General features: G+C 43.7%; 1 protein-coding gene across 3 annotated transcripts in view; it reads right to left on the bottom strand.

Annotated features, from left to right (window-relative positions):
* The window catches only part of MRPL1 (mitochondrial ribosomal protein L1), a 104,184-nt gene that overhangs the window by 65,966 nt on the left and 13,567 nt on the right, over positions 1-24,651 (bottom strand). For 2 of the 3 annotated variants that reach the window (XM_002814905.5, XM_054554101.2), the window contains exons 3-5: positions 11,328-11,586; positions 8,051-8,134; positions 6,096-6,167 (exon numbers count right to left, since the gene is read on the bottom strand). In XM_002814905.5, coding sequence (XP_002814951.2) covers positions 6,096-6,167; positions 8,051-8,134; positions 11,328-11,586 — 415 coding nt within the window. The remainder of the gene's footprint in view (positions 1-6,095; positions 6,168-8,050; positions 8,135-11,327; positions 11,587-24,651) is intronic. The other variant, XM_009240123.4, reaches the window with a different exon arrangement.

Below are 24,651 nucleotides of genomic sequence, written 5' to 3'. Positions count from 1 at the left end.
CACTTAAACTCCACACCTGTAATCCCAGCACTTTGGGAGGCCAAGGCAGGCAAATCAATTGAGCTCAGGAGCCTCGAAATTAGCCTGGGCAACAAGGCAAAACTCTGTCTCCACAAAAAATACTAAAATTAGCCGGGCGTGGTGGCACACGTCTGTAGTCCCAGGTAACCGGGAGGCTGATGTGGGAGGATTGCTTGAAGCCAGGAAGGCAGAGGTTGCAGTAAGCCGAGATCGTGCCACTGCCCAAGCAGGAAATATTTCACCAATGATTCTCTTTGTATGAAATCTTACCACAATATGCCATTCAAAGCCTTGATTTAAGGGTACACGGTGAATTAAAAACTTGAATTCTGACAAAATTAAGCAATGACTATGGAATTTTATCCTTCTGTTACTATTCTTTGTACAAATTTTTAGTCCTTAAATAACATACTCTCCTCTCCTTAACAACAACTTACATTAAATGGGCACTTCTCATGTGCCAAGCATTCTGCTAAATACTTAATATAATTTAGAACATCCAGTCTTCATAACAACCCTTGAGACAGGTACCAGTATTGACCACACATTCCAGATAAAAAAAACTGAGGGCTCAGGGAGGATGAGTCAGTCTGTACACACCTAAGAGGCAGAGCTAGAATTGAAAAACAGGCAGTGTGGGTCCAGAACCAGGGGTCTCATCACTGGAAAAAGGAAAGCAGAGGCAATTTCTAAATGTCAAAGAACTGTATGTGAGATTTCTATTTCAAGACTTTCCAATCCTAATTCTATGACATGTTCCTTTAAATTAAAATTATGTTTGGAAGTTATGCTGTAAGTAAGATTGTATCTTGGAATAATAAAAAACTGTGGATGGAAATCATGCTCTTAGAGACAAGTAAAAATATGAAGTTACTTTAAAATCACTCAGAACCAGGCATATCTGTGATGTTTCAAAATAAAATAAAATTTAATAAATGAATGTGTTATCTAAGAAATTACTACGTGGTGCTCACGCCTGTAATCTCAGCACTTTGAGAGGCCGAGGAAGGTTGGATCGCCTAAGGTCAGGAGTTCAAGACCAGCCTGGCCAACACAGTGAAACCCCGTCTCTACTAAAAATAATAAAAATTAGCTGGGCGTGGTGGCAGGTGCCTGTAATCCCAGCTACTCGGGAGGCAGAGTCAGGAGAATCGCTTGAACCCGGGAGGCGGAGGTTGCAGTGAGCCAAGATTGCGCCATTGCACTCCCCACTGGGCAACAAGAGCAAAACTCCATCTCAAAAAGAAAAAAAAAAAGAAATGACTACGTAAATTTATCCTACTTGGCATTTTATAGAACTAAGCAAAATGATAAACTAATTTAAAAACACAGGAATGTATAAAAAATTGCAGCCATAATATTATTTACTAAACTGTATTGAATTTACCTCATAACCTGAATACCTTCTAAAAATAACATGGACTAGCTTTAAAAAGACACCACGGGGTAACTTGCAAACTTATCCTATGATGCCTTATACAGGTAGCATGCTCCCTCTAATAACAGATCCTCTACTGGGGCCCTAAAGAGAAATTCTGCACCTGTTAATATTTTCTATACTACAGAACTTTAAAATGTCTTTGGCTTCCTTATTTGGGTTACTTTAAAAAATGTGTTTCATTTACTGAACTTACAGCTTCATAACACTTTCTGCTCTACTACCATTTCTTTCTTGAGAGGTAACTTCTTGCTTAACATTTAAGAACCAAAGGCCAGGCGTGATGTCTTGGCTGGGAGCAGTGGCTCACGCCTATAATCCCAACACTTTGGGAGGCCAAGGCGGGCAGATCACTTGAGGCCAGGAGTTCGAGACCAGTCTGGCCAATGTGGCAAAACCCCATCTCTACCAAAAATACAAAAATTAGCCGGGCACGGTGGCAGGCACCTGTAATCCCAGCTACTAGGGAGGCTGAGGCAGGAGAATCACTTGAACTCAGGAGGCAGAGGTTGCAGTGAGCCGAGATCACGTCACTGCACTCCAGCCTGGGTGATGCAACAACACACTGTCTCAAAAAAAATGGAAAAAAAAACCAAAAAAAAAAAACGAACCAAAGGAGTGGCTATGACAGTTCTACAAGGTAACTTTAGTGGTTGCAAGAAGAAAACAGAAAGCTGTATACAAACTCAAGATTAGTTCTCTGATTCTAGAGACCCAGCTCTATTCTCAAATTCCCAAACATTTGTGATGATTATTTTTTAATAATTAAAAGTTTTAATAATTTTTTAATTAAAATTAATAATACATCAGAAAGAACTGAGTACCACTGACTTTGGCCTAGAACCTGTATTAAAGCATACTCTTCCTACTTTCCACTAGTTCTGCAACCAAAAATCATTCTGAAGACCCTCTTTATTTAAAATCCAGAATCCTCACCAAATTTAGAGTACTTTTAGGGGCAGGAAAAAACAAACTATGAGCACTGCTGTATATCTCAAAGGACGAGCCCAGTTAAAAGTTCCCCAAATGAAAATTTGAATATGCGACAAAGGATAAATTTTCAAGTCACTATTTCCTGTCTACTTCCTCCTCCCCGGCAAAAATTCCATAACATATAGAAATGCTTGTGATTTTTGCACATTGATTTTGTATCCTGAGACTTTGCTGAAGTTGCTTATCAGCTTAAGGAGGTTTTGGGCTGAGACGATGGGGTTTTCTAAATATACAATCATGTGATCTGCAAACAGGGACAATTTGACTTCCTCTTTTCCTAATTGAATATCCTTTATTTCTTTCTCTTGCCTGATTGCCCTGGCCAGAACTTCCAACACTATGTTGAATAGGAGTGAGAGAGAGCATCCCTGTCTTGTGCCAGTTTTCAAAGGGAATGCTTCCAGTTTTTGCCCATTCAGTATGATATTGGCTGTGGGTTTGTCATAAATAGCTCTTATTGTTTTGAGATACGTCCCATCAATACCTAGTTTATTGAGAGTTTTTAGCATGAAGGGCTGTTGAATTTTGTCGAAGGTCTTTTCTAATCATGTGGTTTTTGTCTTTGGTTCTGTTTATATGATGGATTACATTTATTGATTTGCGTATGTTGAACCAGCCTTGCATCCCAGGATGAAGCCCACTTGATCGTGGTGGATAAACTTTAGCTTTTTGATGTGCTGCTGCATTTGGTTTGCCAGTATTTTACTGAGGATTTTTGCATTGATGTTCATCAGGGATATTGGTCTAAAATTCTCTTTTTTTGTTGTGTCTCTGCCAGGCTTTGGTATCAGGATGATGCTGGCCTCATAAAATGAATTAGGGAGGATTCCCTCTTTTTCTATTGATTGGAATAGTTTCAGAAGGAATGGTACCAGCTCCTCTTTACCTCTGGTAGAATCTGGCTGTGAATCCGTCTGGTCCTGGACTTTTTTTGGTTGATAGGCTATTAATTATTGCCTCAATTTCAGAGCCTGTTATTGGTCTATTCAGGGATTTAACTTCTTCCTGGTTTAGTCTTGGGAGGGTGTATATGTCCAGGAATTTATCCATTTCTAGATTTTCTAGTTTATTTGCGTAGAGGTGTTTATAGTATTCTCTGATGGTAGTTTGTATTTCTGTGGGATGGTTGGTGATATCCCCTTTATCATTTTTTATTGCGTCTATTTGATTCTTCTCTTTTCTTCTGTATTAGTCTTGTTAGCGGTCTATCAATTTTGTTGATCTCTTCAAAAAACCAGCTAATGGATTCATTGATTTTTTGAAGGGTTTTTTGTGTCTCTATCTCCTTCAGTTCTGTTCTGATCTTAGTTATTTCTTGCCTTCTGCTAGCTTTCGAATTAGTTTGCTCTTGCTTCTCTAGTTCTTTTAATTGTGATGTTAGGGTGTCAATTTTAGATCTTTCCTGCTTTCTCTTGTGGGCATTTAGTGCTATAAATTTCTCTCTACACACTGCTTTAAATGTGTGCCAGAGATTCTGGTATGTTGTGTCTTTGCTCTCATTGGTTTCAAAGAACATCTTTATTTCTGCCTTCATTTCGTTATGTACCCAGTAGTCATTCAGGAGCAGGTTGTTCAGTTTCCATGTAGTCGAGCGGTTTTGAGTGAGGTTCTTAATCCTGAGTTCTGGTTTGATTGCACTGTGGTCTCAGAGACAGTTTGTTATAATTTCTGTTCTTTTACATTTGCTGAGGAGTGCTTTACTTCCAACTATGTGGTCAATTTTGGAATAAGTGCAATGTGGTGCAGAGAAGAATGCATATTCTGTTGATTTGGGGTGGAGAGTTGGGTAGATGTCTATTAGGTCTGCTTGGTGCAGAGCTGAGTTCAATTCCTGGATATCCTTCTTAACTTTCTGTCTTGTTGATGTGTCTAATGTTGACAGTGGGGTGTTAAAGTCTCCCATTATTATTGTGTGGGAGTCTAAGTCTCTTTCTAGGTCTCTAAGGACTTGCTTTACGAATCTGGGTGCCCCTGTATTGGGTGCATATATATTTAGGATAGTTAGCTCTTCTTGTTGAATTGATAGGGTGGGGAACATCACACACCGGGCCCTGTCTTGGAGTGGGGGAGGGGGGAGGGATAGCATTAGGAGATATACCTAATGTAAATGACAAGTTAATGGGTGCAGCACACCAACATGGCACATACATACACATGTAACAAACCTGCACGTTGTGCACATCTACCCTAGAACTTAAAGTATAATAAAAAAAAATTCCGTAACTTTATAATAAAGGATTTTATCTAGAGTAGGAACTTTTAGAGAGAACATTAAGAAAAATCTTTTGTATTTTCAGAAATAACTCCATGCCTCTTCTTCCTACCTCTTAAAAAGGAAAAAAAAAAAGTTCTCGTTTTCAAAGAGACTCTCCAAGCTCTGTTATTTTATTTATTTGTTTGTTTATTTATTTTATTTATTTATTTTTTGGAGACAGAGTCTTGCTCTGTTGCCTAGGGTGGAGTGTAGGCGCAATCTCGGCTCACTGCCAACTCCACCTCCCGGGTTCAAGAGATTCTCGTGCCTCAGCCTCCCAAGTAGCTGGGATTACAGGTATGTGCCACCACGCCTGGCTAATTTTTGTATTTTTAGTAGAGGTGGGGATTCACCCTGTTGGCCAGGCTGGTCCCAAACTCCTGGCCTCAAGTGATCTGCCCACCTCAGCCTCCCAAAGTGCTGAGATTACAGGCATGAGACACTGCGTCCAGCGAAGCTCTGTTACCTTCTAAAGGCAGGCTATATAATCATTTGTTGCTACCATACTGAGCCTATGCCATTCTGAAAGGAATAGAAGCTAAAAGTTAAGAGGAACCAAAAGCACCAACATTATAGAGGGCAGATACCATACTTTATGATCTACTAAGTGAATTACACCTTCACTCCAAGAAAAAAAAACAAATATTTGATCTTCAAAACATGAATAGAGGTGTCCATGTGTATCAGTGAAATCCATGCAACCTTGTGGATTTCATTTTAAACCTTACATTCAAAACCAGAGTCACACTGCCCTTTCCTATCTATCCACAAAACTCTCAGACAAAAAAGAAGCAAGCGAAAAACAGTAATAATAATAATCACAATAATATAAGTATAATCAACATCAGACTGTCTGAGGTTGGGTGTGGTGGCTCACACCTGTAATCCCAGTACTTTGGGAGGCCAAGGCAGGAGGATTGCTTGATGCCAAGAGTTCAAGACCAGCCTGGGCAACAAGCAAGAACCCTATCTCTACAAAAAAATTAGCCAAGTGCAGTGGCATGCACCTTAGTCCCAGCTACTCAGAAGGCTGAGGCAGGAGGATTACTTGAGCTCAGGATTTCAAGGCTGCAGTGAGCCATAATTGCACCACCATATTCTAGTCTGGACAACAGAGACAGACCTTGTCTCAAACACACACAAACACACACACACACACACAACCCCCAAATAAACTCACACACACACAAAATCAGACTGTCTGGATAGTTTTCTCGTAGCTTGATTTTGAAACTGAAAAAAGTCGGAAATTTTTTTCCTGCTCTTATAAAGACCTATTAACTATTTATCATAAGATATGAGACTAGTGTTCCACATATAATAAATCAATGAATGGTAAAGATAACAGAATCATCTCTATACCTAATGAATATGAAAACAACACTGTACCTTCTGTATCAGACTAGTGCCTCCTGCAAATGCAGCTCCATTTTCTTCCGCTATTTTGACCTCTGATGCATTCTACCAAAACACAATAATTTGAACATCAGTCATTAATTTTAAATATATTCAGTCTGCTTTGAAGTATGTTGTCAGAAATAATATCACAGTTCAAAGTACAAATTGTAGCTTTTATTTTTAATTGAAAATGCGGCTGGATGCAGTGGCTCTCACTGGTAATCCCAGAAGTTTGGGAGGCTGAGGCGGATAGTTCCCCTGATGTCAGGAGTTCAAGACTAGCCTGGCCAACATGGCAAAACTCTGTCTCTACTAAAAATACAAAAATTGGCAGGACGTGGTGGCATACACCTGTAGTCCCAGCTACTCAGGAGGCTGATGCAGAAGAATCCTTGAACCCAGGAGGGAGAGGATGCAGTAAGCTGATATCGCACCACTGCACTCCAGCCTGGGTGGCAGAGTCAGACTCCATCTCAAAAAAAAAAAAAAAAAGAAAATGCAAACCAGGTGCAGTGAGTCACACCTGTAATCCCAACACTTTAGCAGGCTGAATCAAGAGGATCACTTGAAGCCAAGAGTGCTAGACCAGCCTGGGCAACAAAGTGAGACCTCCCATCTCTAAAAAAAATCTTAAAAATTAGCCTGCCAGGCTGGGCGTGGTGGCTCACGCCTGTAATCTCAGCACTTTGAGAGGCCAAGGCAGGCAGTCACCTAAGGTCAGGAGCTCGAGACCAGCCTGACCAACATGGAGAAACCCTGTCTCTACTAAAAATACAAAATTAGCCAAGTGTGGTGGTACATGCCTGTAATCACAGTTACTCGGGAGGCTGAGGCAAGAGAATCGCTTGAACCCAGGAGGCAGAGGTTGCAGTAAGCCAAGATCATGCCATTGCACTCCAGCCTGGGCAACAAGAGCAAGACTCCGTCTCAAAGAAAAAAAAAAAAAAAATTAGCCTGCCATATAGCGGCTAGCACCCGCAGTTCCAGCTACTCAGTAGGCTGAGGCGGGAGAATCGCTTGAGCCCAGGAGTCCGAGGCTATAGTGAGTATGACTGCACCACTGTACTCCAGCATGGACAACAGACCAAGACCCTGTCTCAAAAAAGAACTGAATGCATGAATTTTCAATTAAATGCATCAGGGATATTACATTCAGAACAATTATAGTTTGTGGATGATTAAAAAAGAAATTCATAAACACATTATAAACAAACATTTATTTAGGACAGTTTTATAAAGACTAGATACTTTTGAAAGTTGTGGTTTCTAAGGCACCACAGTACTAAATGGTTCCATTGCTTTAAAATAATCTTGTCTGGGGAGAGAAGTTTGAACAGAAAGCAGCAGTTAATAGGATAAAATTGATAAATTCCACTCTTCAGTTTCTTGTGAGAAACATAATGTAGCATTCTAGTAATAATGAAACTAATGTTCTAATTTAGCTCTTTCTCAAGCTAATAATATAACCTCAAATAAATCATCTAACTGTTTTGAGCTCCAAATGGGGAAAATAAGACTAGGTGAATGCTAGGATTTTCTCTAACTCCATTTATTCAGGGTGCTAATGATTGGTTAATAATTAATGATTAATTAGTGATCGCTAAACAAATTTAAATGATGAGGCCGGACGCGGTGGCTCACACCTGTAATCCCAGCACTCTGGGAGGCGAAGGTGGGCGGATCACAAGGTCAAGAGATCAAGACTACCCTGGCCAACATGGTGAAACCCTGTCTCTACTAAAAATACAAAAATTAGCTGGGCGTGGTGGTGCGCACCTGTAGTCCCAGCTACTCGGGAGGCTGAGGCAGGAGAACTGCTTGAACCTCGGAGGCAGAGGTTGCAGTGAGCCGAGGTTGTGCCACTGTACTCCAGCCTGGTGACAGAGTGAGACTCCGTCTCAAAAAAAAAAATTAAATGATATAAATAGTTGACGGAAGTTACTCACCTCTGTAAATACAGCAACTTTATTGATTTCAGAAGCAAATGGGTATGGCAAACTAAGAACACTGGTAAATGGCTCCACGTTTTTCTAAACACATGACAAGGAAAAATAATTACGTAAAGTTAATCTTTTCTATCTCACACACTCTATATAAAACAAGAACGGACATGTTTTGTTTTCAGTGTTCTGATTCTACTCTTTGTTCTTCCATTAATTCAGAACTATTCATTGATTACTATTCATGAATTACTATTCATCGATTACAATTTAAAGCACAACAGATCATATTTTTTTTAAGAAACTTTTTCAAGATTATATTTTTTTGAGAATAAAAAACTAAAATCTCTTTTTCCAGCTTCATAATCCCATGCCACTTGGCTTCTATCTCTACATCATTCATCACAGTCTCTCAAATATTATGAAATGTGTTTGCATATCAACATCTTCCCCAGCACTAGTACAATGCTTTCCATCTGATGTATAATAAATGTTTGCTACCTTCAATTAAATTTGTTTTAAACCCATGTAATCTTCTGACACCATCAGGGAGACATGACTACAGCTGTACATGCTGAACAATAGACTATATCCAGCTGATCTGCCCAGTAGGTCACCCCCAATTGCCATCATTGGCTCTAAACTATCAGGAATTGTAAACCCTAAACCCAAGACAAAATGTCGAGCCTAAAGGGATCTTCTGAGTGACTCTATTTTTGAAACAACCTAGACCATCACCACTTTCAGATTTATTTAGAAAGTGAATTGGAAAATCCTAAATAAACAATGGCATGCAATTGAGGCACGCTAATACAGGTGGAGATTTTACAGGACCACTAAACTAATCTGTCTAGTCATTTTGACCAGGAACTATTGAGGCCTGAGGCCTAGATCTCTCAGGGAGATTTTACAGAGAAACAAATTCTAGGCCCTCTTTCGTTGCAGCCTTAAGGTTTGGAAGAAAAGGTGGTTGTTCCCCTAATAAAACTTATTGAAAGAACAATATTTTTAGAAAAACCTTATTTTGAGTAGAAACATCCTCCTCGGGATTTCTTTACAGACAAGGAGGGACAAATTCTTTTTTTTTTTTTTTAACTCGGAGTCTTGCTCTGTCTCCCAGGCTGGAGTGCAGTGGTGTGATCTCGGCTCACTGCAAGCTCTGCCTCCCAAGTTCACGCCATTCTCCTGCCTCAGCCTCCCAAGTAGCTGGGACTACAGGTGCCCGCCACCATGCCCAGCTAAATTTTTTTTTGTATTTTTAGTAGAGATGGGGTTTCACCGTGTTAGGCAGGATGGTCTCGATCTCCTGACCTCATGATCCGCCCGCCTCCACCTTCCAAAGTGCTGGGATTACAGGCGTGAGCCACTCTGCCCGGCCTGGAGGGACAAATTCTTAAGTATACTTTATATCAGCCATACAGCTTAGTTTTATGGACTGGCATTCCTTTGCCATTAACATGTCACAACTGGTTTCAGCAAATTTCTCAATGGTAAGCAGTCACAAAAATAGCATCCCCTGAGGAATACTGGCTTGTTGTATAAGCACTCTATGAAGAACAACAACAACAACAAAAAGCCTTAGGAAGGCAATAGTATCTTCTCAATGTCACTAGTTTACAAGTAGTTTCCATGTATGAAATGAAGCCTGTGGTGCTGCAAAACATCATTATGAACTACACTAATGGTTGACTGAGAAAGTGATCATCTTGAACAGTTCAAAATTTTCAAAATAAAAGAACAGTAACACTCTGATACAAAATAAAAAATTGTAACATGGCTATTATAAACTGTTTCTAATAAATGAGAACACAGAAATGAGACAGACCTCACTTCAAATCTTACCTCTGCCCTCTATTCTATGACCTTCAGCAAGTTATTTCACTTTCAATGCCTCAGCTTCCTCTTCTGAGATTATTATAGAATTAAATGAGAAAACGCATGCAAAGCATTTAGCATTGTATCTAGTATACAGAAAATTTTTCAGTAAATGTTGACTATTATTATTAAGCACGTACTAAGTCCTTTACAGGCATTATCTCGTTTAATCCTCGACAACCTTTTATTCCCTTTTAGAAAGAGATGAAAAAACTGAGATTTGAAGAGGTTAAGCATTAAACCCAAAGTCATGAAGTAAAGAAGCCCAACTCAAAAAGCAATGAAGCAGGTTTCCGGTCTGTACTGTAGGCAGACTCCAGAGCCTGTGCTCTTAAGCACTGCGTTGTACTGCCTCCTCCTAGGTGCTCTAGTATTGCTGTCGTTGAGCTTGTTAAATTATATTAAAAAACTTATACGTTCTAGTTTGTTTAAAAAAAAAAAAAGAGAGACATCTTTAGAATAAAAATTAAAATCATTTCTAAAAAAATTAGAACTCTTAAGCAAGAAGCTTATAAAATTTAGGGATTTAGGGCTATATAATAGACTTTAATACTAAACTAGTGTCTTTCCTGCTTCTAATTTAGAGTTTTATAATCAATAGTACTCTGTTGAATTCCAATATATAAAAAAAGCACAGAAGCTTTGGTTGAAGCAAGAGTGAGGAGCTTGGAATCCCACCTATGAAAACTTAGTCTGAAACCAGGACCCCAAGGAACACATCTGAAGTACACATCTGGACGGAGCTAATCCACAGCCCTCATTTACAGAGAAGAAACATGCCACCTAGGCAGTTTAAGTCACTTTTCAAAGTTACAGTGATACCTCAATTAATTTTAACACTACTTTTGTTGAAATTTGTACTAGTGACTCTCTTAGGGGAAATAGGAAATCTGTGTTAACTCTCTGGAGTGTTTTCAACAAATTTTATATTTGGAAAATTTTTAAATGAACAAACATTTTTCATGCTAAAGCACAGAAAGAGCACGAAGTTTTCTAAAAATTATGAGAGGCAACAATTTTTAAAATTAAGAGGCCAGGCACAGTGGCTCATGCATGTAATCCCAGCACTTTGGGAGGCCAAGGAGCGCAGAGTGCTTGAGCCTCAGAGTTCAAAACCAGCCTGGGCAAAATGGGGAAACCTCATCTGTACTAAAAGTACAAAAATTAGCTGGGCGTGGTAGAACACACCTGTAGTCCCAGCTACTCAGGAAGCTGAGGTGGCAGGATCACCTGAACCCGGGAGGTGGAGTCTGCAGTGAGCTGAGACCATACCACCGCACTCCAGCCTGGGCAACACAGCAAGAAGACCCTGTCTCAAAAATAATAATAACAATAAAATAAAATAAAGAAACACCAATTCATATAGCCACTGTTCACAGGTAAACTTATTTTAATGGACTCTACATACCTTCTTTCCCAGTGCCATATCCAGTGTCAAATCAAGATAAACACTTTGCTTTGGACTAGTAAAGTCAAGAATTTGAAATTTCTTAAGTAAGTGAACAGCTTTCTCCACCTCATATATCTGTCTTGGGTATAAGCGTTTTAAATAGACATCATCCTCAGGTTCGCCTTCCATATAGGGATATGCTTTTATTTTTTCTATTTCATCTTTTTTCTCATCTAGTGTTTTTTCTTTAGCACCTTTTTTTGTTTTCTTTGCAGACCTTAAAAGAAAATAAAGTTGAGTTACATCAATATATATTCTAAGAGTTTTTTTTTAAAAAGCCAATGTACATAAGAGAAAAAAAAACAAAGGATGAATTATATTTTAATTCAAAAGCATAGACTGCTTTACAGTTTTTCTAATTCAACAAACATGAAGTGAACTTTTCTAATGTCTGAAGTCATGAATAAGTTGAATTACGGCACTGATGCTGCTCTCCAGAAACTTACAGAGGAGTAGAGCAGAAAGACATACTAACAGGTCATTTCAATATAATGTAGTAATACAAGAGCATCATCAGAGCCTGAGAGAAAAGACATTCAATCCAGCCTAGGAGGCTAGGGAAAAGTTATAGAGGAAATGACCTCAAAGTCAATTCTTAATGGATAAGGAAGTGTTAGCACCCCAAAGAAGTGAAAACATATGACACAAAATCTAGTACACAAATGTTCTTGGCAGCATTATTCATAACAGCCAAAAAGCAGAAACAACCCAAATGTCTATCAACTGATGAATGGATACATAAAATGTGGTATGTCCATATAATGGAATATTAATCAACAATTAATAAAAGAATGAAATATTGATCAATGCTACAACACGCATGAACCCTAAAAACATTAAGCTAAGTGAAAGAAGCCAGTCACAAAAGCCCATATATTATTCCATTTATACCGAATATCAAGAATGAGCAAACCTAAGAGACTGAAAAGTACATCTGGTGGTTGTCTAGTGCTAGAAGAGGAGGTTAGGGGAACAAGAAGTGAATGCTCATGGGCATGGGGTTTTCTGGGAGAGCAATGAAAATGCTCTAAAACTGAATAGAGTGATGGCTGCACAACTGTGAGTATACTAACAACCAATGAAGTGTACACTTTAAATGGGTGAATTGTATGATATGTAATTATATGATACCTTAATAAAGCCATTATTTAAAAAATAATAGAGTCAGCCAGGTAAAGAAACAATGTAATAAAAAGTACTGAGGCATAAAATAAAATGGTATAAGAAGGAAGCTATTATAAGATCTACATGACTAGAGCAGAGTTGGCAAACTTTTTCTGTAAAGGACCAGAGAGTAAATGTTTTAGCTTTGTGAGCCATATGTTCTCTGCTGCAATGACTCAACGCTGCCACTGTAGTGCAAATATAGTCGGTAAACAAGATTGGCTCACTCGCCAAAGTTTGCTGACTTCTGAACTAAAATGGTAAAAGAGAAGGCAGGCAAGAGTGGAAGATGAGGTTAGAAAAGACAGAGCATAGGGGGCATCCTTTAGAGGCAATAAGAAGTCAGTAAACAGGAGTGACATCTGTGTTTTAGGCAAGGTATTCTAGCTGCAATATAAGAGACAGATCTGAAGGAAGTAGGATTGAAAACAATTAAGAGTCTGTTCCCTCCCTTTCTTCTCAGAGATATGAGAACCTGAACCAGAGTAGCAACAGTAATAAGACTGGAAAAGATGGCAGATTAGAGAATACTTGTCAAGCTAAATACTGGGCCAAGCACGAGGGCTCACACCCGCAATTCCAGCACTTTGGGAGGCCAAGGCAGGAGGACTGTTTGAGGCCAGGAGTTCAAGACCAGCCTGGGCAATATAGCAAGACCCTGCCTCTACCAAACCAAAAAAATTAGCTGGGCATGGTGGTACACACCTGTGGTCCCAGCTACTTAGGAGGCTGATTTGGAAGGATCACTTGAGCTCAGGAGTCTGAGACTGCAGTGAGCTGATTATGTCAGTGCACTCCAGGTGGGTGACAGAGACCCTGTCTCAAAAAAAAAAAAAAAAAAAAAAAAAAAAAAGTAAATATTGAAGATGGGAAAAGGAGAAAACAAAGACTCCAAAATACTTCCTAGGTATCTGGCTTGGGTGACTAGGCATAGAATAGAATCATTAACTAAGATCAGAAATAAAGAAGGCAAAACAGGTTTCTGGTGAGGGAGGCAGTCACAGAGATTAGTTGAAGTTTGGGGGATACAAAGTTTGAGTACGGGTCAACTGTATCATTGGTCCCAATTCTTTACCTCCTTTCCATTCAAGCCCTTTGCTAAATGACTTTGTTGTTCCTCCCACTAAAGAGGAGGAGTATATTTCCCAGCCCCTTTATTTGTCCATGTGACTACTTTTGGCTGACAGAATAAAGCAAAGATGACAGTTTCCCTGCTCTATGCTTAGGCCAAAAGAAGTTTCACATGTTTCTACTTTCATGTTCATTTCTGCCTTTTCATTAGAAGAACAGGCCTAGGCTAGCTCAAAGGTAGGAGGATGAGAAACATGTGGAAGAGAGCTGCCTCCACAGAGCCCCAGGCTACATTAGACAATTCTCAGCTTACCTGCAAACTTACAGATGCACTACAAGTCCAGCCAAGGTCATCAGAGATATCCATCAAACCCAGCCTATGTCAGCTGACCCGTAGATATGTGGGCAATGATAAATAACTGTAGAGTGGTTTGTTACATAGCAAAAGCTAACAAGATGCTTACAAAATATCTAAGAAAATATATTTACCAGGTAATGGCAGATAAGAATTTGAAGATAAAAAGAACTAGAGGTGATGTAATTTTCTCAGCATTAATTCAGATCATGCCTATACTCTTCTAACCATAAAAGTTTTAAATTAGTGTAACAGTATTCTGGAAAGATGTTCCGGTTCTGTGGTAGTCAGAATAATAATGCCTCAAAGAGACCCATATCCTAATTCCTTACATGGCAAAAAAAAAAAAAAAAACAAAAAACGACCTTGCAGACGAGATAAGGTTAAAGACCTTGAGATGGAGAGTTATCCTAGATTATCTATGTGGGCCCAATCTAATCACATGCGTCCTTAAAAGTGAGAGTCTTTTCCCTTTCCCAACTGCATCACACAGATATGGGAAAATGACACTGGAGAAATTCAAGCAACCAGCCATTGCTTTGAAGATGAAGGATGAGGGCCATGAGCTAAAGAATGTGGGTGGCCTCTTGAAGCTGGGGATTGCAAGGAAATGCATTATCCCCTAGAGCCTCCAGAAAAAAAACTGCCAATACCTTGATTGTAGCCCAGTGAGATCCATGTCAGACTACTCACCTACTGAACTGTGAAATGAAAAACTTGTGTAGTTTTAAGCCTCAAAGTTTGTGGTAATTTGTTATGGCAGAGATGGCAATTTGTTATGGAAGAAAATGAATATGAAGTCCTATAAAACTGATGTGAAAGAAATGGATGACAATAGAACAATTTTTTAAAAAAGACCTCAAAAACCAATTCAACGTATAATTCCATTCTCACTTATAGTACTCAGTAAATTCTTACTACCACCACTAATAATAGTACCCTCCCAGCTAATGAGCAATTCAACAGAATATTAGATAATGACAATGCTCATTTTCAATGGGGCACGGGTATCCTTCTGGACTGATGACAAATCTAAGCAAGTGCCCAAGTGGATGCATACAACACATCTCAAGAGCTACCGTGGAAGTACTCCACAAAATCCTGAAACCTTCCAAACTGGAGCAACCATATTTTTACTTTATATTTAGCAAAGCAGCAGAGAAGCCAACAGAAGGATTTTGGAGAGCCTGTTTTAGGAATAAATTCTCCTATTTAAAATAAACAAAATGTTCTAGCTGTAGCCTCCAGGCTTACTTTACATAAATTCAGAATTCACCACTAAATTTTCACTCATAGTGGAACCTATGCAACTAATTTGGAATTAATCTGATATTCCCCAAGGCTGAAATATGACTTTTTAAACTAATAAGTATTTGCAAAATTCAATGAAAGTCTGATACATAAAGAGTCTGAGTTGGGTATATTGCAATTTATTTATACTTTGGACCTTGTTTCACAAAATATTTAAAGTGGTTGAGTGAAAATATTTATAAACAAAAAAGTATAACAACATTATAATACTGATCAAATAGGACTCTCAGGAAAATGCATTCTTAAAAAAAGAACTGCAATTTAGATCTAGAACTAGAAATTCCATTTGACCCAGCCATCCCATTACTGGGTATATACCCAAAGGACTATAAATCATGCTGCTATAAAGACACATGCACACGTATGTTTATTGCAGCATTATTCACAATAGCAAAGACTTGGAACCAACCCAAATGTCCAACAATGATAGACTGGATTAAGAAAATGTGGCACATATACACCATGGAATACTATGCAGCCATAAAAAATGATGAGTTCATGTCCTTTGTAGGGACATGGATGAAATTGGAAATCATCATTCTCAGTAAACTATTGCAAGAACAAAAAACCAAACACCGCATGTTCTCACTCATAGGTGGGAATTGAACAATGAGAACACATGGACACAGGAAGGGGAACATCACACTTCGGGGACTGTTGTGGGGTGGGGGGAGGGGGGAGGGATAGCATTGGGAGATATACCTAATGCTAGATGACGAGTTGGTGGGTGCAGCGCACCAGCATGGCACATGTATACATATGTAACTTACCTGCACGTTGCGCACATGTACCATAGAGCCTAAAGTATAATAATAAGAAGAAGAAGAAAAAAAAAGAAAAAAAAAGATTCAAAAGATAATGAAAAAAAAAAAAAAAGAACTGCAATTTAACAAATTCCTCCCATAATAATTAATCTAACAGACCTGCCACCTGTTTTCCATGGCCTTCCAAAAAATAGCTATCTTTATTTATAAGAATCACATTCAGAAGAACTTTGTTGTTCATGCAATTATATAAAGCTCTATCAGGAACCCTTAAATATTGTGATTCTCAGAGAATACAATAAACCATACTAGAAAGGTTTTTGGGAAGTTAGAGGACAAACACCTGGCAGTCTGAATCAAAGAGAACAGAACTTAGCTGCAGTTACCTGGGTAACTATACCACACAGATTAAACGAGTAATAAGAGACTGTACAGAAGCAATAACTTTTTCCCTGCCTCATCTGTCTCCTAACTCCAAAAACATGATTTCCATGGTCATACCCAATAAAATATGATTTTTTTTTTTTAAGACGGAGTCTCGCTCTGTTGCCAGGGTGGAGTGCACTGGTGCGATCTGGGTTCACTGCAACGTCCACCTCCCAGGTTCAAGCAGTTCTCCTGCCTCAGCCTCCAGAGTAGCTGGGACTACAGGTGCCTGTCACCATGCCCGGCTCATTTTTTCTATTTTTAGTAGAGACAGGGTTTCACCATGTTGGCTAGGATGGTCTCGAACTCCAGACCTTGTGATCTGCCCGCCTCGGCCTCCCAAAGTGCTAGGATTACAGACATGAGCTACTGCACCTGGCCTAAAATATGATTTTTAAAAATCAGAGATATAATAAAGTTCACTTCAAGGCCTTTGAAAATCTGTGACCCCCAAGAGACCAATCCAAGTCTTTCCAAGGCTGAAGAATCCTTTACACTGGGACATTAGTGGGGGGAAATTCGTACAAGCTCTGTCAAACTAAAATGAACTAAACAGAACTAAAGAGAAAATGCCTAGGGCATATTAATGGAATGGAAATATTTGGAATTCTTATTTCTTAGTGTAATCACATAAATAAATTCACTAACATCTCTGATGCTGGTTTACTCATTTCCTTTTAAACTAAATGCAGAAGTTCTGTTTCCACTTAAAATGTAAAAGCTGGAAAGACCATTAACAATGAGAAAGAGCTCGATAAAAATCACAACTTTTCTTGAACCCATGACAGAGTGAGACTGAATGCAAATAACCTGAAATCCAAGGACAGTCAGTCCCACACTCCAGTTCCCACCACAGTCTCCCTTGCACCAGAGCACGAGAGAAAGGCAAGCAGGTAAGAAACAACCAGCTACAATTTTAGGGCTAGTGTGACAGTATAAACCTCTTGGGAGACCCAGGCATACAGGGAGTTCACACTCAATTCACAGGCCATTTTCCACATACCTCCCACCAGGTGCTCCCAGAAAAGACTGGAGCAAAGCAGAAGATTGGAAGCGCGCCGCCCCCCCACCCCCCACCCGGTTGCAGGCACACAGGAAAAGGCAGGTAAACACGCACTGTGTCTAACGGTGGAAGGGAGGAAGAAGATGAAAACCTACAACACTTCTACCCACTGGGAGCAGGGCAGGAAATAGTCTAGAGCCCAGTATCCCATACCAATCCAGCTAGGGAAGGGCTAGGAAACTTCCCCATAAGACATGCAACAGATAAGTGGTGCCATGAAAAGAAGGAACAGAAATGCTGAGAAAACCCCAACCCCAAGGTCCAGCTTCACTGGGCCTACTTAAGACTAGGGCTGGATTTATTTAAAAAAAAAAAAAAAATCCCTCCCAACACCCATCACCAGGAATAGAAGTCTACTGCTAGGGAAGGGTGCAAAAGAGTGACCCACCCCACCCCATCCCCGCCACTGAGACACAGCTGCACAGGGAATGCAGAAAACTGAGTATGGAACAGGAACACTGAGAAAAACCCTCCAGCAACCCAGCCCCCACCCTAAGAACAAGGTAACTACAGAAATTTGAAGCTGGTGGTAACCATGGCAACAATAAAACCAAAACCTAGCTCAACTCCTGACGAGATTGACTCAATGCTCTGACAGATGAAGGGGCATGCCTGTTTGCAGGCATAAATATTATTTACTTCAGTCCCTACACAACATATCTGGCATTCAGATATCTGACACAAGCAAGAAAAAAACCCATTGTCAGGCCAGGTTGCGGTGGCTCACGCCTGTAATCCCATCACTTTGGGAGGCCAAGGCAGGCAGATCACCTGAGGTCAGGAGTTCGAGACCAGACTGGCCAACAGGGTGAAACCCCATCTCTACTAAAAATACAAAATCAGCTGGGCGTGATGGTGCGCGCCTGTAATCCCTGTTACTCGGGAGGCTGAGGCAGGAGAATCACTTGAACCTGGGAGGCGGAGGTTGCAGTGAGCCATGATCACGCCATTGAATTCCAGCCTGGGCAAAAAGAGCGAAACTCCACTCAAAAAAAAAAAAAGAAAGAAGAGAAAAGAAAATGAAAAAAACCCACGATCAAGAGAGAAACAAAACCAGACTCAACCTAATGGCCTTTTTAAAAATCATGATCTGCTACTGGCAAATAGAGGATATATGCTTGCATAACACAGGGTAGAGGGGAGAGCCAAAAGGACAGACAAGAGAAGCTAGCACGTGCCCCTCTACTCCATTCCGATCCTGATAAAAAACAAAATCTAGCCATGAAAACATTTTTTAGTATATTATAAAGTCAATACATTAAACAATAAAAACTACAACTAAAATTATGAATACTATGATTCTCATCAAACTACTAAGTAACTCTCATTGTCAGACATGAAAAAAACCATCTGCTTATAAATTTTCATGGTTTTTTAAGAGTAGGCATATTTCTTGTTCTATGCTCTCTAGGTTTTTGAAAAGCACATTTAAAACCATACTGGAATAGAACTTAGGGTAGACAAAAATGAAACATTTCTAGGGTATAAAGGAAAACAACATTTAAAGATAAAATATTCTTGAAATAATTAGTATCCCTAATAAACTATGTTTACAGAGCAGAGAGAAAAAGACGAAGCCCAACAGAAAAACAGGCAAAAGGCATAAGCCAGAAATACAGTAAAGAGGCTGGGCATGGTGGCTCACACCTGTAATCCCAGCACTTTGGGAGGCTGAGGCGGGCAGATCACTTGAGGTCAGGAGTTTGAGACCAGCCTGGCCAACATGGTGAAACCCCATCTCTGCTAAAACTACAAAAATTAGCAAGGTGTGGTCGTGCATGCCTGTAATCCCAGCTACTTGGGAGGCTGAGGCAAGAGAATCGCCTGAACCTGGGAGGTGGAGGCTGCAATGAGCCGAGATCATGCCACTGCACTCCAACCTGGGCAACAGAGCAAGACTCCATCTCAAAAAAAAAAGAAATACAGTGAAGAAACACAAATGAAGATTGATGGTATCCAAGGTTGTTGGGCATGTGGAAAACTGGCACTTCTCACTAATTACTAAGTGGGGATATAAACTAGTACAAGCGGTACTCCAGCAACTTAACAATAAAAAGAATCCAGGCACTATTCACACTCAAAGGAAGCCTCCTTTCTTGTTACATTTCTGCCACCTCTCTATTCATCTTATATTCAAAACAAATTAGTTATGTTTGTATCTGTATCATTCACTTTCATGTCTCTGCACTACCGAAATACCTTTCAACCAATTCCCCTGCAAAATTCTTTTTTTTTTTTTTTTTTTTTTTTTTTTGGCAGAGTCTCAATCTGTTGCCCAGGCTGGAGGGCAGTGGCGTGATCTTGGCTCACTGCAACCTCCACTTCCCAGGTTCAAGCAATGCTTGTGCCTCAGTCTCCTGAGTAGCCAGGATTACAGGCATGCACCACCAAGCCCAGCTAATTTTTTGGTATTTTTAGTAGAGATAGGGTTTCACCAAGCTGGTCTCAAGCTCCTGACCTCAAGTGGTCCACCCGCCTCGGCCTCCCAAAGTGCTGGGATTACAAGCATGAGCCACTACACCCAGCCCCCTGCAAAATTCTATCTTTCAAGACCTAGCTCAAATACTTCTTGCTCTACTCTTCCCCAGATAGAACTGACATTTCATCTGTGATCGCATAGCACTTGATCCAATCCTCTATTTTTTTTTTTTTTTTTTTTTTTTTTTTTTTTTTTTTTTAAATTTATGAAGTATTTATTGATCGTTCTTGGGTGTTTCTCGGAGAGGGGGATATGGGAGGGTCATAGGATAATAGTGGAGAGAAGGTCAGGAGATAAACACATGAACAAAGGTCTCTGGTTTTCCTAGGCAGAGGTCCCTGCGGCCTTCTGCAGTGTTTGTGCCCCTGGGTACTTGAGATTAGGGAGTGGTGATGACTCTTAAAGGGCATGCTGCCTTCAAGCATCTGTTTAACAAAGCACATCTTGCACCGCCCTTAATCCATTTAACCCTAAGTTGACACAGCATATGTTTCAGAGAGCATGGGGCTGGGGGAAAGGCCATAGATCAACAGCACCCCAAGGCAGAAGAATTTCTCCTAGTCAGAACAAAATGGAGTCTCCTATGCCCACCCCATTCTACACAGACACAGCAACAATCTGATCTCTCCTTCCTTTCCCCACACTTCCTCCCCTTCTCTTCAACAAAACCGCCATCGTCCTCATGGCCCGCTCCCGATGGTCGCTGTCTCTTTGGAGCTGTTGGGTACACCTCCCAGACAGGGCAGCCGGGCAGAGGCGCTCCTCACGTCCCAGACAGGGCGGCCGGGCAGAGGCGCTCCTCGCTTCCCAGACGGGGCCGCCCGGGCAGAGGCGCTCCTCTCCTCCCAGACGGGGCGGCCGGGCAGAGGCGCTCCTCACCTCCCCGATGGGGCCGCCCGGGCAGAGGCGCTCCTCGCTTCCCAGACGGGGCTGCCCGGGCAGAGGTGCTCCTCACTTCCCATTCGGGGCCGCCCGGGCAGAGGCGCTCCTCACTTCCTCCCAGACCGGGTGGCAGCCGGGCAGAGGTGCTCCTCACCTCCCAGAGGGGGCGGCCGGGCAGAGGCGCTCCTCACCTCCCAGAGGGGGCGGCCGGGCAGAGGCGCTCCTCACTTCCCAGACGGTGTGGCGGCTGGGCAGAGGCGCTCCTCCCTTCCCAGATGGGGCAGCCAGGCAGAGGCGCTCCCCACTTCCTCCCAGACGGGGTGGCGGCCAGGCAGAGGCGCTCCTCACTTCCCAGAGGGGGCGGCCGGGCAGAGGTGCTCCTCATCTCCCAGACGGGGCAGCCGGGCAGAGGTGCTCCACACTTCCTCCCAGACGGGGTGACGGCCGGGCAGAGGCACTCCTCACCTCCCAGACGGGGCGGCCGGGCAGAGGCGCTCCTCACCTCCCAGACGGAGTGGTCAGGCAGAGGCGCTCCTCACTTCCCATATGGGGTGGCGGCCGGGCAGAGGCGCTCCTCACTTCCCAGATGGGGCAGCCGGGCAGAGGCGCTCCTCACTTCCTCCCAGATGGGGTGGCGGCCAGGCAGAGGCACTCCTCACCTCCCAGACGGGGCGGCCGGGCAGAGGTGCTCCTCATCTCCCAGACGGGGCAGCCGGGCAGAGGTGCTCCTCACTTCCTCCCAGACGGGGTGGCAGCCGGACAGAGGCACTCCTCACCTCCCAGACGGGGCGGCCGGGCAGAGGCGCTCCTCACTTCCCATACGGGGTGGCAGCCGGGCAGAGGCGCTCCTCACTTCCTCCCAGACGGGGTGGCAGCCAGGCAGAGGCGCTCCTCACTTCCCAGACGGGGTGGCCGGGCAGAGGCGCTCCTCACTACCCAGACGGGGTGGCCAGGCAGAGGACTCCTCACCTCCCAGACGGGGCGGCCGGGCAGAGGCGCTCCTCGCTTCCCATACGGGGTGGCAGCCGGGCAGAGGCGCTCCTCACTTCCCAGATGGGGCAGCCGGGCAGAGGCGCTCCTCACTTCCTCCCAGACGGGGTGGCGGCCGGGCAGAGGTGCTCCTCACTTCCTCCCAGACGGGGTGGCGGCCGGGCAGAGGTGCTCCTCACCTCCCAGACGGGGCGGCCGGGCAGAGGCGCTCCTCCCTTCCCAGACGGAGTGGCCAGGCAGAGGCGCTCCTCACCTCCCAGAGTGGGCGGCCGGGCAGAGGCGCTCCTCACTTCCCAGAGTGGGCGGCCGGGCAGAGGCGCTCCTCACTTCCTCCCAGACGGGGTGGCGGCCAGGCAGAGGCGCTCCTCACCTCCCAGACGGGGCGGCCGGGCAGAGGCACTCCTCACCTCCCAGAGTGGGCGGCCGGGCAGAGGCGCTCCTCACTTCCCATAGGGGGTGGCAGCCGGGCAGAGGCGCTCCTCACTTCCCAGATGGGGCAGCTGGGCAGAGATGCTCCTCACTTCCTCCCAGATGGGGTGGCGGCCAGGCAGAGGCGCTCCTCACCTCCCTGACGGGGCGGCCGGGCAGAGGCACTCCTCACCTTCCAGAGTGGGCGGCCGGGCAGAGGCGCTCCTCACTTCCCAGAGTGGGCGGCCGGGCAGAGGCGCTCCTCACTTCCCAGAGTGGGCGGCCGGGCAGAGGCGCTCCTCACTTCCCATAGGGGGTGGCAGCCGGGCAGAGGCGCTCCTCACTTCCCAGATGGGGCAGCTGGGCAGAGGTGCTCCTCACTTCCTCCCAGACCGGGTGGCGGCCAGGCAGAGGTGCTCCTCACCTCCCAGGCGGGGCGGCCGGGCAGAGGCACTCCTCACCTCCCAGACGGGGCGGCTGGGCAGAGGCGCTCCTCACCTCCCAGAAGGGGTGGCTGGGCAGAGGCGCTCCTCACTTCCCACATGGGGTGGTAGCCGGGCAGAGGCGCTCCTCACTTCCCAGACGGGGTGGCGGCCAGGCAGAGGCGCTCCTTACTTCCCAGATGGGGCAACCGGGCAGAGGCGCTCCTCACTTCCTCCCAGACGGGGTGGCGGCCAGGCAGAGGCGCTCCTCACCTCCCAGACGGGGCGGCCGGGCAGAGGTGCTCCTCATCTCCCAGACGGGGCAGCCGGGCAGAGGCGCTCCTCACTTCCTCCCAGATGGGGTGGCAGCCGGGCAGAGGTGCTCCTCACATCCCAGACGATGGGCGGCCGGGCAGAGGCGCTCCTCACTTCCCAGATAGGGCGGCGGGGCAGACGGGCTCCTCACATCCCAGACGATGGGCGGCCAGGCAGAGACGCTCCTCACTTCCTAGACGGGGTGGCGGCGGGGCAGAGGCTGTAATCTTAGCACTTTAAGAGGCCAAGGCAGGAGGCTGGTAGGTGGAGGTTGCAGCGAGCCGAGATCACACCACTTCACTCCAGCCTGAGCACCATTGAGCGTTGAGTTAGCGAGACTCCGTCTGCAATCCCAGCACCTCGGGAGGCCGAGGCAGGCAGATCACTAGAGGCCAGGAGCTGGAGACCAGCCCGGTCAACACGGCGAAACCCCGTCTCCACCAAAAATACAAAAAGCATTCAGGCGTGGCGGCGCGCGCCTGCAATCCCAGGCACTCGGCAGGCCGAGGCAGGAGAATCACAGGAGCCCGAGGCAGGGAGGCTGCAGCGAGCCGAGATCATGGCAGTACAGTCCAGCTTGGGCAACAGAGGGAGACCGAAAAAAGTGGGAGAGGGAGACCGGGGAGAGGGAGAGGGGGAGGGGGAGGGGGAGGGGGAGGGGGAGGGGGAGGGGGAGGGGGAGGGGGAGGGGGAGGGGGAGGGGGAGGGGGAGGGGGAGGGGGAGGGGGAGGGGGAGGGGGAGGGGGAGGGGGAGGGGGAGGGGGAGGGGGAGGGGGAGGGGGAGGGGGAGGGGGAGGGCTGATCCAATCCTCTAATATGACAGTTAAAACAGTCATACTAATCAGAAGTTGTATCACAGACGTGTTAATTCATAATATATGAATATCATATTTGTATATAAGAATATATAGAGAAGCTTCTACATATCAATAACAACAAAAAATTAGAATAGGACATGAACAGAAAATTCACAGTAAAGAAAATATAAATGGGCCAGGCACGGTGGCTCACGCCTGTAATCCCAGCACTTTGGGAGGCCGAGGCAGGTGGATCACCTGAGGTCAGGAGTTCAAGATCAGCCTGACCAACATGGTGAAACCCCATCTCTACTAAAAATACAAAAAAAAAAAAATTAGCCGGGCATTGTGGTGTGTGCCTGTAATCCCAGCTACTCGGGAGGCTGAGGCAGGAGAATCGCTTGAACCTGGGAAGCGGAGGTTGCGGTGAGCCGAGACTGCACCATTGTACTCCAGCCTGGGCGACAAGAGCAAAACTTCACCTCAAAAAAAAAAAAAAAAAAAAGAAAGAAAATATAAGTGGCTCTTAAACATATGACGAGGTATATAACCTCATTAATAATAAAAGAAATATAAATATAATAATGCTATTTATTACCTATCAAATTGTCAAAGATGAAAAAATTTGACTATACTATACATGGGAAAATTGGCATTCTAATAATACTTGCTGGTAAAAATACTGGCAAGATTTCCATGAAGGCAATTTGGTATTACCTATCACAATTATAAATGCACACATCTTTTGACCCAACAATTCTATTTCTCGGAGTTTATGCTACAAATATATTCATTATATTTGACAGGATCTATATGCATGATGATTCACTTGCAG

Source organism: Pongo abelii, chromosome 3 (assembly GCF_028885655.2).
Source record: "Pongo abelii isolate AG06213 chromosome 3, NHGRI_mPonAbe1-v2.0_pri, whole genome shotgun sequence".
Classification (NCBI taxonomy): Eukaryota; Metazoa; Chordata; class Mammalia; order Primates; family Hominidae; genus Pongo; species Pongo abelii.
Note: the sequence above shows the minus strand (reverse complement) of the source record. Positions and strands in the feature narration are given on the sequence as shown.